This window comes from Hoplias malabaricus, chromosome 1 (genome assembly GCF_029633855.1).
Source record: "Hoplias malabaricus isolate fHopMal1 chromosome 1, fHopMal1.hap1, whole genome shotgun sequence".
Lineage (NCBI taxonomy): Eukaryota > Metazoa > Chordata > Actinopteri > Characiformes > Erythrinidae > Hoplias > Hoplias malabaricus.
The window spans coordinates 76,208,467-76,222,226 of NC_089800.1; the positions used below are offsets into that span (position 1 = coordinate 76,208,467).

The 13,760-nt window shown below is 38.9% G+C and overlaps 1 protein-coding gene across 4 annotated transcripts; it reads left to right on the forward strand.

Annotated features, from left to right (window-relative positions):
- The first annotated feature begins 832 nt into the window (after positions 1-832).
- LOC136699058 (sushi domain-containing protein 4-like) lies at positions 833-12,659 on the forward strand. Of its 4 annotated transcripts, none has more exons than XR_010803596.1 (12): positions 833-967; positions 2,932-3,078; positions 3,914-4,105; positions 4,728-4,922; positions 5,241-5,426; positions 5,559-5,756; positions 6,124-6,315; positions 6,422-6,616; positions 6,763-6,901; positions 8,732-9,120; positions 9,935-10,690; positions 11,986-12,659. XR_010803596.1 is itself a non-coding variant. In XM_066673501.1 (11 exons), exons 2-11 carry the CDS (start codon positions 2,961-2,963, stop codon positions 9,958-9,960), a joined length of 1,830 nt encoding a protein of 609 aa, XP_066529598.1. In that variant the 5' UTR covers positions 833-967; positions 2,932-2,960; the 3' UTR covers positions 9,961-11,929. The 4 variants fall into 4 exon arrangements, 1 of the variants encoding a protein (XP_066529598.1); XR_010803599.1 differs by having other exon boundaries at positions 9,935-10,073; positions 11,986-12,656; XR_010803597.1 differs by lacking the exon at positions 11,986-12,659 and having other exon boundaries at positions 9,935-10,073; positions 10,555-11,929.
- Positions 12,660-13,760: the final 1,101 nt, after the last annotated feature.

The window sequence follows — 13,760 nt, forward strand, 5'->3', positions numbered from 1 at the left end:
TTTTGAGACTTATGATTATGGGTTTCCCAATTTGATAAATCATTCCCTCACTATAGCTTAGCGTGCCCTCACTTTGATAAATAATTTTAGCCAGTTTATTTCAATGTTTTCAGTTAGTCATATGGAAGGAGAAATTATTTTGAGACTGCATATTTAAACAGGGAACAATTTACAAAACCAAGAGAATGAGATATTAATATTAGTGTCTAACTGGTTAAAATAAACAAACAAGTATTTAAAGATCCCCTCTTTTGAGAATAAAGTGTTCAACATTTTTAACAGATCGGTGTGATATTATTTATATTCTAAAAGCCGCACCATAAGCAAAACGCTGTGGTTGAGCATTTCTCCTTCGAAACTGCCGCGTTCCAGTGACACTCTCAAAAGAGTGAATCTGGGTAGTCCGGGTTTCTGACGTCATCAACCTGGAGCGTTCCTATCAACTTGAGGGGCGGGGCTTTCAAGCTGCAGGTGAGCTGTTGAGGGGTGGGAGGTGACAGATGTGGGAAGCTATTGCAAATTCATAATCTGTATTTACGGCATTAAGGACATTTTTTTCTTGGAAATAACGTCTGAATATGTAATTTTGATGAACATATGTAATCGATAATCAGTGATTGCAAGTACTCATATTGTGGCAGGGTGTTTTGAGGCTGTTGTCTTGGGCTGTGTCCGACTAATGACACTTCTTTCCCATCCTGGGAGCCTATGCTGCCTGATATATTAACCATGTGTATTTCCTTACCCTTTAGCATGTTGACGGGGAGCATGATATAGAGATCAGACCAAATAAAAGGCAGTGGATAGGTAAAGAGAGTCCACTCTTCTAACGGTTTATTGGGACGGATCCCCTGAGCACAGGGAGCGGGCGAACTGGAGACGGACGGACGGACGGGTCGTCTGTACAAAGACAGATCGACAGACCTGAGGAGGTGGCAGAACCGCTAGCTACGGAGCCCGTGGAAAGGTCAGTTTGTCCAATAACTGTTGAGAGTGTAGCCAGTGAAAATATCCGTTATTATGGCCATTGTTTCCCTGAAACAGCGGATGAATTTAGTTTATTTGACAGGTTGTAGACGAATGTCACGTTCCACCTTTAATGGTACCACTGTTCCATACCGAAGCCTCAGGCGTCCGTTAATATCTACATTATTATTTAAGGTGGAGCAGGAAGTTCGTAGGCGAAGCTGGTGAAATTGGTTTGTTATTTAACGGATTTTTAAAATGTTTTTGAAGCAGCATTTTATCTTACGTAAACCATGAACATAACGGTCAGTTGTTATGTTGGAATTTGTGTCGTTCTCTAGCTAACGTATGTCGTTAGTTGGCCAGGTTAAAGGTAAACAGGAAAGGTAACGTCAACTGGCTTTCGGGCTATTTTTTAACAGTAATGATAATGGTTTTGAAATAATGGCAGCTTTAAGTCACATTGTGCTATATCCCGAAACACAACTTGTAAACTGTCTTCTTTGTCTCCTCAGTTCTCGGAGGATAGTAGCTGATCAACTGGGACTGTTCTGTACTCGGAATTATTATTATTAACGTTACACAAAGAGACGATAACCGGTTTACGAGACCGATATTCTTTCAGTATAACAGCCTGTCAATAATGAAATGCATATTAAACATTTCTGTAGGAAACCTACCATAAGAAGACATGAAGTCAGAAGGAATATTGCCATTACACCATTAAAACTTCCCTACGTTGTATAATATTATATACACAATTGTGTAATAAATACTATAAAATATAAAACCAAATATTTAGCTACCCATGGTTGAATAAAACATGGTTAACTTGGCTTACATGTACATTTTTAACTGACATTATGAAGCCCAATCAATGAATATTAACACATGTCTGATGTGTATTTATTGGAGATGGCACAGATGCAACGCCAGGCTATTTATTTCACTGATATCATGGGAAAATGCTGGATTGGATATGTTCACTGTGCTAATGTAAAGTGATGCTATAATGTGACATCTTACTTATAAGGGAATTCATTACTATTAAATAATTATACATTAAAATATGTCTGCACATATGAAGCAGTGGAGTCCCGAGGAACACCCACAGAAGAGACACAGCAGTCTCATGTTTAAAGTTACCCTTGCTCACTACAATTGGTTTGGGAAAGTTGAAAGCCTTGGAATCTCCTGACTCTTATTTCATTTTAAAAGCTTGTTTTGAAGTTCAGCCAACAACTTTTAACCAAAAAGAGAGATGCAATAGCTCTAGCCCCAGTTCTCTCTCTCTACTCCCTCCCTTACATTCTTAACTCATTAGTATATGCTCATTTATTCTTTGTACCTGTCATCTGATTGGATGATTGTCCCATTACATATACATGACATGACTTTGTAAAATACATAGGGAAACACCAAAATTACAGTGCTTGAAAAGGATTGTACATAATGGGTAATTCATTATTGATGCTCTTACCAATGAAAAACAAGTACAGAAAATATTGTCAATTAATTTTAAAGCTTAAATATAAAAATAAAATTTATTGGATTGATCAGATTGGTGTCAGTTAATAAACACAATTCCAAAATGTTATTGTACAATCTTTAATCATTAGCATTTTTGTTTAATCGGTGCATCTTTTTTCCTCTCTGTTACCATAAAGACCAGCTCATTAAGTCTTCTGTTAGCTCCTCTTTTGATAAGGCAATTTGTAAAGCAATCAATAATCAACCAGCTTTTCTACACCATTATTGGTCAAATGTACAATGTAAGTTCAAATATACAACCATTGTGTTTATATTATTCTTAATGAATCTCCTGTTGTAATATTCCTTTACAACATTATCATGGATAAATAATGGTCTTTACAACACATAAGTCTTTGCTGCATCAGCAGTTATACTGTGGTGGTTCGAAATGCATCTAATGTGAACGTATGAATGTAATTTAATCTTCTACAGGAGACAGTAGCCCTGGCGTGAAGGGTAAGATGTCAGAAGGAATTAATGAGAAGTATTCATCAGTCCGGGTCTCCTCAGCACCAGTTCCTGCCCTGCCTTGGTCTCTGTTGTTCTTCTTGGCTTTGCTGTCTACTTCCCAGGCATCAAGTAAGCTTCTTTTAACCAGATTCTGATTTGTGTATCTTAAGCTGTAATGTTAATGAGCAGGATTCGGGGGAAAAAACTGGCATCAACAGCAACACCTATTGCTTAGCTGTAACGGATGATTAATCCTGAGCTAAGTGGACCGAATATTTTAAAATATGAAGCAGCTTATTGATCTGGCTTGTAAATAACTGAATAGCTGCCTTATTCACACACATTCACAAACATACTCCTTCAAAAACACTTTTAGCAGGCTGATGATTCTCCACATTGGTGTTTTTGGTCAGCTAAATCTTTATTAGGGTGATGATTGTGTGATAGGTATTTTAAGATATTTTAATTGTTTACATTATTATGCACAGAGCCATTGTTTTTCATAAAACTAAACTAACTCCATGGATCATACCACACCACCGGCAGTCTTAGGGGTTGACCTCAATCCGCGTTTTTTTTAAGGTATATGACAGCAATGCTGTGGTGTAAAATTTCAGTATGGAATGTTTTGGACAATTTTAGGGCTTTGCAAACATGCCTTGAATTGAAATTACATTTTTCCCACTCCTATACAAACCCATTCAATAAAAAAAACACATTTTTGATTCTAGCTGAAATAACTCTTTTGAAGGTTGTATTCAATGGAACATAAAGCAGCCTACTGATTCTGTGACTCACCATAGTTATATAATCCCACACCACCCACTGGGCCTTGTTTTTCAAAGGCCTGCAGGTAATCATTGTGCTGTCTCTGCTCATAGATCTAAACTGGTATTTCAAACACCTTGCTTATTCTGTAGCTTAATTAATGTCTGGAAATTGTCTGACGCTTCTTTCTCACCAGATTGTGAGAGGCCATTCTCCGTCCAGCATGGCAGAGTGAATGTGAGTGAGACCAACAGAGGTTTCTTTCTGGTGGGAACTGTGCTCCAGTACAGCTGTGATTCGGGCTTCACTGTGGATGGTCCCAGCATCGTTGTCTGCACCAGAGACGGTCTCTGGTCCTCAGGCCCACCACGCTGTGTACATACTAACTGTGAGTAACATATAAAAGAAATATATCATATGTACAAAACATATCGTCACTCTCCAGTCAAAAACATGTATTTTCAAAATAGCAACTTTACAGGAGACAAAACCTTCTTAATTTTCAGTGGAAGTCAATGTAAAAGATTCTGTTCCAAGTCATTTTGGAGCATTTCTATTCATCCATTCATCATCAAGTTTTACACAATGTAGAAGACATCTGCTGTGTTCAAAAGATATGTTAAACAAAAATGGAGATAGGAAAGCGATGATATACAGACTCTGAATCTTTAAAAGCATAATTCATCATGCTGTTTAGTGTTGCAGTCTTACCTGTTTTGAGCGAATAACAACTTGCCTTTTGAGAAATGTATCTTATCATATTTGGGGTTTGTACACCTGCTGTCAGAAAGACAAGCTCTTAAAGCCCAATGTGTGATATTGACATACCTGTAGACAACCAACCTGTTACAATAACATAAACATGAAATCCAAGGTGACAGAATGTTTGTCTAACTTGGGAACATCAGGTAGCATTTACTGCAATGCTTTAAATGTACCATAATTAAATTTTTCATTTAGCACTTGCAGTCAGGATGATAAATTCATGTGATTCTGTGTCCCACCCCCAGACTGTGTCACTCCGCCAAAGCCAGAGAACGGAGGTTACACCTGCCACCCACATCCATGCCATTATATGACTCCGGGCACCGTGATTAAGTTTTTCTGTGATGTGGGCTACACTCTGAAAGGGGACTCCAAACACATCGCCTGCCAGAATGGAGAATGGGACGGCTCCACACAGGTCAGCTGTGTGCCCACTCAAGGTGAGTATGTGATAGAATCACGTTTAGGCTAAGGATATTAGGGCATTAATGCAATTCTGTATTTGGAATGTTTTTATTAAGTTTTACAATGACTGAGACATTCTACCATTTTGGAGATGCTCTGAATCAGTCTACTTTCCCATTTTTCTTTTTCACAACACATCAACTACAAGAACTGATTGTTCCCATGCTGCCACATACGTACCACCCCTCAAATGGTCCCATTGTATAGGGAGAATAATGTTATTTGCTCACCTGTCAGTTTAATGTTGTGGCTAATAGGTGTATGTATTATATGTTACTGTTTTCTGACCTCAGGTTGTGCAAGACCATTTCCGGTTCGAGATGGCCAAGTGAATGTGAGTGAAACCATCAGAGGCTCCTTCCCAGTGGGCACTGTGCTTCAGTACAGCTGTGACTCAGGCTTAACCATGAAAGGTGCCAACATCATCGTATGCACCAAAGAGGGTCTCTGGTCATCGAGCCCACCACGGTGTCTGCAATGTGTGTAAACACTGAAACTAATTTTCAAGATAGGCCTTTTTCTTTAGTGAGAATCTAATGTTTCATGATTTAAGAATGTGTAAATATCTTGAAAATATCAACATCAAACCATGTTCTGTATTTGTGTTCCAGTGTGCAGTCCTCCAACCGAGCCAGAGAACGGTGGTTATATTTGCCACCCTTCACCGTGTGAAGAACTGATTACTGGAGTAGTGTTGGAGTTTTACTGTGACGAGGGCTACGCTCTGAAAGGGGACGACAAATACATCACCTGTCTGAATGATGGAGAGTGGTACAACTCCGCTAAAGTCAGCTGTGTGCCCACTAAAGGTTAGTAAAAGTTCTGGAATCGTTTTGAGCTGTGGCTTTGGAAAGCCAGTGCTGTATTTGGAATACATTACTCCTGCTTGTTTGTTATATTGGGAACAACCCTGACTCCTTTTGGTTTTAGGGATTTTTATTTATTTATTTATTTATTTATTTATTTATTTATTTAGTAAAATTATTCAAGTTTTAAATTTTTTATTAAACTGTAATGGCACCATTTTTATTTGCTCAGAGTTTATTTATTCAGTATAAATAGGTACAGCGTGAATGCTAGATGTAAACCATGTTTTTTTTTGTCATTTTCTAATGATCCTTCTGCAAGAGCAGTATTTTACCTCAAAGTAAAATTGCTTTTTTTTTCTGACCCCAGGTTGTGCCAGACCATTTTCCGTTCAGCATGGCAGAGTGAATGTGAGTGAGACCAATAGAGACTTCTTTCCGGTGAGCACTGTGCTTCAGTACAGCTGTGATTCAGGCTTCTCTGTGGACGGTCCCACCATTGTCATCTGCACCAGAGACGGTCTCTGGTCCTCTGGCCCACCACGATGTCTACATAACAACCGTGCGTGTAACTTTACTTGTTTTTAGTGTTCTTGCCTGACCTGCCAGCTGTTTTTCCTTTTTACTTTTAGCACTTAATCAAACCATGCTCCCTACCTGTTTTGCAGTGTGCAGTCCTCCTTTCGAACCCGAGAACGGAGGTTATACCTGCCATCCGTCTCCATGTCCGCGCCTGACTCATGGAATAGTGGTCGAGTATTTTTGTGATGAGGGCTACACGCTAAAGGGGGACTACAAATACCTCACCTGCCAGAATGGAGAGTGGGACAGCCCTGTGCAGATCAGCTGTGTTCTCAGTCACGGTAAATGAAATTGCCTGTTTAATGCTGTGTCTTCCTAAACTCATGATTCGATTTCAGTTTTATTTAGAGTGCCATGATATGTAAGAGGTTTTTAGACCGCGTTTGCTTTTTTTCCAAATTTTTTCCAAACTTTTTCTTTCGAGCAGATAAGAATCCAACTCCTCTGCTTGGTATGAATACACTCTCTATTGTGGCCTCCACCGCCAGCTCTGTGGCACTGGCCCTCCTGCTGGTGGTACTATTAGTCTTACTACAACCCAGACTGAAGACTTTCCATCATGGACGGTAAGCCATCATAACAGGCAAAACCACAACATGCCAGTGTGCAAGGACTAGCTTCCCAGAAGCAATTTAGAGTAGAATTGTCTTTATATCACTATGTGTGCTATATATTACTTCTTTCTTTCCCTCGTTTTCTAATAAGAACTACTGTCGTGAGTATGGGCAAATCAATGTACAGACTTAGCTAGGCTGTTGCCTAGGGGCCCAAACCTCAGGAGAGCCCCTTACAATCCTCAGTGCATGCAATACTCATAAGAGAGTGAGGCTTTTCATTTGTAAACATGCCCTGCATATTGAACTCATTAAGAAGCTAAACAGGCAAGTGGTGGATGTACTTTTAATGGCTGGTTGAGTTAATTCTCATAATTCCATCAAGATACAACAGTACTGTTTAACATTGCACTATATTTTCATTTGGTGCAGCCATGGCCTAATTGTTAGGTGGGTTTGGGAATGGGATGTGTCTGGTTCAATCCCCACACATCCCATTCCCCCCTCTTTTCACCAAACATTTGGTCTTTTTGGGACCAAAAATGTGTCTGGCCGAAAATATATATCGTCAAAGTGTCCAGGATTTTGCTCTCTTCATTCTATCTCCCATCCCAATTCTTGCCTTAAGCACTTTCTTGAAGTGTGCACTTTGAAGATGTTTGATGGCATTGTTGTTGGTGACCAAAAGGAGCACAAATGTTCCAAGGGTCAGAGAGTTGAGAGCAGAACTGTGACACACTCACTTCAGCTGTGTACATCGCTGTGACTTAAACACAGTTCGGTGGTTTTCAGCCGAGCTCCACACAACATTACAGTGTTTTATTAGAGCCTCGACCAGAAATATGTTAAAAGTGGGTAAGATAATTTATCATAATCTCTTCTTGTTTGGAAAGTGATTCTTTGACCAATGAGCCTTTAATTTTCTGCTTTATATTTTACAAATCTGGAAGTTGCCTCTTCTGTCCCAATAATGACACGAATACACAGACACAGCTGATCATTACAGAATGTTTTACAAGTAAATTGCGTGCTTTTTAAGTAAAATGCAGCTTTTTGTTTAAGTTTACATGAAAACAGGTGAAATCTCCAAAATATTAAAGCCAGGACACAAGAGAGAGGGGAACGAGATAGTAATTATATCACATACGGTCTAGGTCTGTCGCAATCATGAAATATGGTAATCCTGCTATTGGCTATTGACCAGCCAAACACAAGGAATGGACAACAACCGTCTCCACCACCATGAAACACCTTTTCCATTTCTTTTGCAAGGTCTTTCTTGTTTTACATTTTAGTGCGTGTGTAATGAATGTTAAATAAATCTGTTTAAAAAAAGGCTTTCAACCAAATGAAATGTGAGAGCCAGCAAATTTATGGCAATATACAAAATCTGTGCCACAAATGTCGCTGTGAAATGGGAAAATACGAATTTGAGATTTCAACTAGCTACCCATCCTCCTGTTTTCGAAGCCCAGCTGCCTCCATCAGCATTACGTCATGATACAGCCTCAAAAAGAACAGTTCAGGCCGGTTTCAGGTGACAGTTAGGAGTGTAGCACTAGACTCAGGATAAATTAAGTAATTTGGGGATGTAATATCACATATCAGTGTTGAACCTGTTAAACCACCGCATGGGAAATTCTTTCATGGCAACAGCCCTAATATGGTCATGAAATGGAAGTATTTCAACACTGTCTGCTTCCCAGTGATGCAATTTTTTATCACCCCCCCTGCACGTAGTATCATGTGTGTCACATTTTGTCCTAATTATAATTTGTGTTGAGCTATTGTCTGTTATAAAATGATCTTAATAATGTTAACAATGTACTTCTTTACTTGTAGTCGTGAGCATGGAAGCTCCGGTCAGTCTGTGACAATCATGGTGGACGGGGTTCAGGTGACGTTACCCTCCTATGAAGAGGCTGTATCTGGAGCTGCCGGTCTGGAAGTGCCTCAAGGACAAACGCACACACAGCTGGAGACCTTGGAGGAACCTTCAACCCAGGCCTTAACTGCTCACACTCAGCACTCAGAGATCGCGGTAGTGCATCGGCCTCCTTCCTCCACCTCCTCCTCCTCATCCTCCTCCCCCTCCTCTTCTTCCTCCTGGTCCTTGGACAATGCTCAGGGGGCAACAGCAGCATCGGCAGCATTACAGAACCAGAATGCATATACCACTCCACAGGAAAGCATGTTGTCTCTACATAGCCCAGAGCAGGACCTGGCTGATGGTAGGCATGCTTTCCTTTAACTATTCTAGCACCCTTCATGCCCTTTTCATACTCAAAACCTAAGTTACTATGTTACTTTTACCAGTAATGTTTGGGCCTTGTGTCAGTAAAGTCCCAGAGTGGGGTGGGGACTTCACCAGCAGTGCACTCGCAAAACAAATATAAAATACTCAGTAGTTACACTAGATCAAAGGGCTGAAAATGTATTATTTTAATGTCACATTGACAAATTTCTCTGCCCCTTTTAAAGAGAGATGCATTTTTATGTCCCCAAATCTAAATCTTCACAAAACATTTCAACTTCTTTTGCTTTAAACCAACACTAGGTAGCATTTTTACCTTAAAGTTACTCAAAATCACTGTGATGGTTTGTTGCCTTTGTAATAGGGAGATCAGAGCCTCTTTTTCCACTACTTTTTTCTCAGCACTGCAGAAACTGCATTGTGTAACTTTTGGAGGAGGGTAGGAAAACACCCACTGGAAATGAATTACACTCTGCACTATAGGCGGAGCCTATACAAAATCAGAGTAAAAATACCAACTCTTACCTAGTGTCCCTTTAATACAGGAGCCTCTCCATTTCTTTATATTGTGTTGGCTTCTGTTCCCATGTGAACTCTTGCTGTAGTTTTCTGAGGATTTTACTAGGTCTCATATTTCAGTTGCTAGGTCTGCTTTAACTCTGGCATACATTAATAACCTGCAAATACCTGGGTAAAAGTGTGAAAGGGGCTTGTCTTTTTCAGCTAACATTCTGTGTTATGTCTGCTTTGTACACATAGTAACGGGTATTCCCACGCTTTTTTCCCTGTAGACATTCCCCTGTTAAAGGAATCCTGAGAGCTCCTGGACTGCCATCGGCTGAAATGCAGCCTGTCTGCTACCCTGCAGGACTTATTGCTGTGATCCCCTTTTGTGCTGCACCTCTACAACATAATCCCAAGCCATCTCAGGTGATAATGAACTAGGCAGGCCCAATGCCAAACAGGCATTACCAATACTGTCCCGTCAGAAACACCCAGCTTTTAACACTCGCACACATACTCAGAACCCACAAGTTTTCAGATGATTGTTCTGCTCTGCATCCTTCAGGTCTACAGAGTTCGAAACGTAGCAGAGACACAATACTGTACAGAGAGTGAAAGATTCTTGAAAGGCATTCAAATGATATTTTATTGTTGCACATGTTGTTCTGTGGGATTTAAGCTGTTGTGAATTGGAGACCACAGTTATTTTTTTCAAGCACCCCACACACCACTTACACTCACTTACTATTGCACCATGGCATGTACACATGCAGAGCACCTATAGTAGGGCTGGAGTTGAACCTAAAGACTTAGTTCTCTTGGGCATCTTGAAATCTTGCATTAGAGCACTACACTGTTTCTGTATTGATTTTCTGTTCAAACTGATCAGCTTCTCAAAAATAAACAGAAAGGCAAATGAAATGAGCGTTGCTGAAAGTGACAGTGGCAAAACTCCTCCAAAGCAAGAATCAAAAAACCCAGAGAGGATCCAAGACGCAAAAGAGGGACACCAGTGGAGCAATATGAATCAACAGTAATAAAATGTCAGTGAGTAAATAATATTGAATATTTTGGCGACATACTGAAGCCTACCATGACAGCACATTATCAGTCTCGAAAAAATCTAGACATGAACCCTTTCCATGACAATATTGGGCACTGTTGTATTGATGTGTTAAAAGGCCTCATGTCCTGATTTCTTATATTGAGAAAATTGTGTGGAATCAAATCTTGGAATAGAGTGATACCTAATAAATTATAAACAGAGTCAGACTCTACTCCAGAATTTCTGGAGTTCAGAGCCCAATCACCTGACATTGTGAATGAAGCATGGACGCTTTTGCTAGCACTCGGGCAAGGGGGGGGGGTTGTCTTTTTCGTTTTTAAAGACCTGATTGAATGTTTCATCTCACTCATGGCTTTTAAGTGGCACATGGAAAAAAATCTTTATGGTGTATACCCTGCCATACCGTAAAAAGGGCTATTTCTACCGTCATATTTCTCCTACACTATTGATTTATTGATAAGTAAAGTTCACACCCTTTAAATGAGAATTGGCTATTGGACAGACGTGACAGTTTAGCATGCATTAAGAACATTTTCCATTGGTTAAGTAATACAGCATGCCATTTGTCACTGATCATATTTTTTAAAAAGTTTAGGACTGGATAATGAGATGGTTGGCAATACATGGGTCCTCAGATGCAGGGTTTTGTTCTGAAATGATAGAGTCCTGACCACGGGATGAAGTTTCCTTGTGGCAGTAATATAGTAAATAGCTCAGTGTGCAGTTTTGCATATGGATTTGCCTAACAGTAAGCAATTGTTTACTCTTCTCATGGCATCTTACAGCTCGGGTGAGTGTGCTTCACTTGGCAATACGGCAGGCTTCGTTTTTTCATATTTTACATTGGCATTTTACTGTGTAAGATTTTATTTAGTAAACTAAAAATTGCTTTGTAAATGAAGTGCTATTGATTAGCATTGTAAAATTGTATTTGTGCAAGGAGGAATAAGTTGTAAACTTTCCTTGCTTCATTGAAGGAAGAACTGACACTTTTTTTTGCAGAAGCAAACTCATAACTTAATGTAAATAGATTTATTGAATACCAAAAAAGTGAAGTTGTGTACTGTATGATGTCTGTTTTCATTTCGGAGCAGAATGACGTGACTTGCAAGGAGAAGTATTTATGTTTGTACAAATGTTTAATTTATCTCTGCGTTGTAAATAACTTGTGATGATTTCTGATTAAATATTGTTTTAATTGTGCAAATGTATCAGTTGCAATGGCCTTGTTCTTTCTGTGACACTAATCAAAGTTAATCTGTTATTTTATAGAGACATTATCTTGTACTATCTAACCAATGGACCAGTCTTCAGGAGATCACAGGTCCAGTTCTCATTGTGGCCAGGAAGGGTCTCCATTCTCCCAGTCACTCAGCAGGATACGAGGCAATGTAGACATCTGTAGCTAACATTCTGGACAGTTAGTATTCTCTAATGACATTGCATTAACAGCAGTTCAGAAAGTGGTGGCTGGCTTTACATGTCTCAGAGGAAGCATGTGCTTGCTTTCACACTTCATTGACAGCTTAGAGACATGCTATGAAGAATAAAATTGTTGAGAATATTGGATAGAAAATGCTAGACTCTAAGAAAGTCCCATCTCCCTTATTTAATATATCTACTTCCAAACTTTCATTATATGTCAGCTGGTATCTTCTCTAACATTTGTTCTAACAGGCTACAAATTTCAGTGGTTTTTGAACCTGCTAAAAATATTTAAATATAAATTATGTTTAAATTATAATGTTGCAGAAAAATCCCAGATCAGCTTTTCTTAATCAAGCTGCTGAGTCTGTTAAATTACTCAGGACTGTCAGTCATTAGAATTTTTATTTAAATATTTGCTAACACAAAGACACAGATGATGAAGTGTAACTTACATTAGATCCAGCATCAGCTGGTTATTAACTGTCACTTAGCTGCCCCAGTTGCCATTATTTGAGAACTTGGGGACACCCCTCAGCTAAAACTAACTTGTCAATCTGCAAATTGATGCAGACAATGTATAAAAGAATCCTGTAAAACCCCATAAATAATTAAAGTATATTTAACCAATGGTGTATATTTAAAACAAAAGCATTATGATATGATCTTCTCTTTTCTGCTCATAAGAACAGAATACTTGCTTCTCATCAAGGGGTCCGTAAGCAAGAAATCAATACACATTTGACATAGTTTCTTAAATGTTAATTCTCTGTAACATCATCCCTTATGAACCACCCAGTTTGATTAAACCTGCTCCAGTACGTTTACATAATAATATGTATCCCAAATATTTTCAAATCATAACGAATAAACTAATTTTAAATCTATTAAAATGTTAATAATTGCATTTCCAAAATATATAAACTATATTTATAATGATAATTATAATTATTTATTTTTCTCTACAAAGCTCAACTTACATTGAAATCCAGAATCAAATAACTAGTCCCTGAATGAGCCAGTTTATGACCCATGTTGTGGATCCCCCACATGGAGGCAGTCATGTATAATACAAGCATGTTTATAGTACAAAAAAAGAATTCTCTCACATACAGGCCACTTGGCGTCTCAAATGAATGAATGATCTTTTCAGTATTTTTCAAGCTGCTGTTTTAGGACTTTGGTTCTTTAGTAACGTGTCAGTATTTAAAATAAATAGAATTTTATACTACGTATGGATTCGGGTTGCTCTATCTAGCTCTGGCTGTGAGAGTGGTCTTTAAAATAACAATCAAATACTTTCTCAGCTTCAGGGTTAAAACAAAAGCAGATGATCAGGAATACAGTCATAGTTATGTGTTCCACACTAACCTGAGTAATTATATTAAAATATAATATTTTCCTCCAGTGTGATGTAAAACCTTGTCTTCAAAAACCCCAGGCACCCTGCCTCAGTGACAATTATCCTGTAGCCCTAACATCAGTATGATGAAGTGCTTTAAAAATCTGTGTTGCGATTTCAACACGGCTTCAGTGCAGGACTCACATGTATGCACATCAGGAAATTATGACATCTTAGACAACACTAACACACCTGGACACTGGCAGGGGGATATATGTCA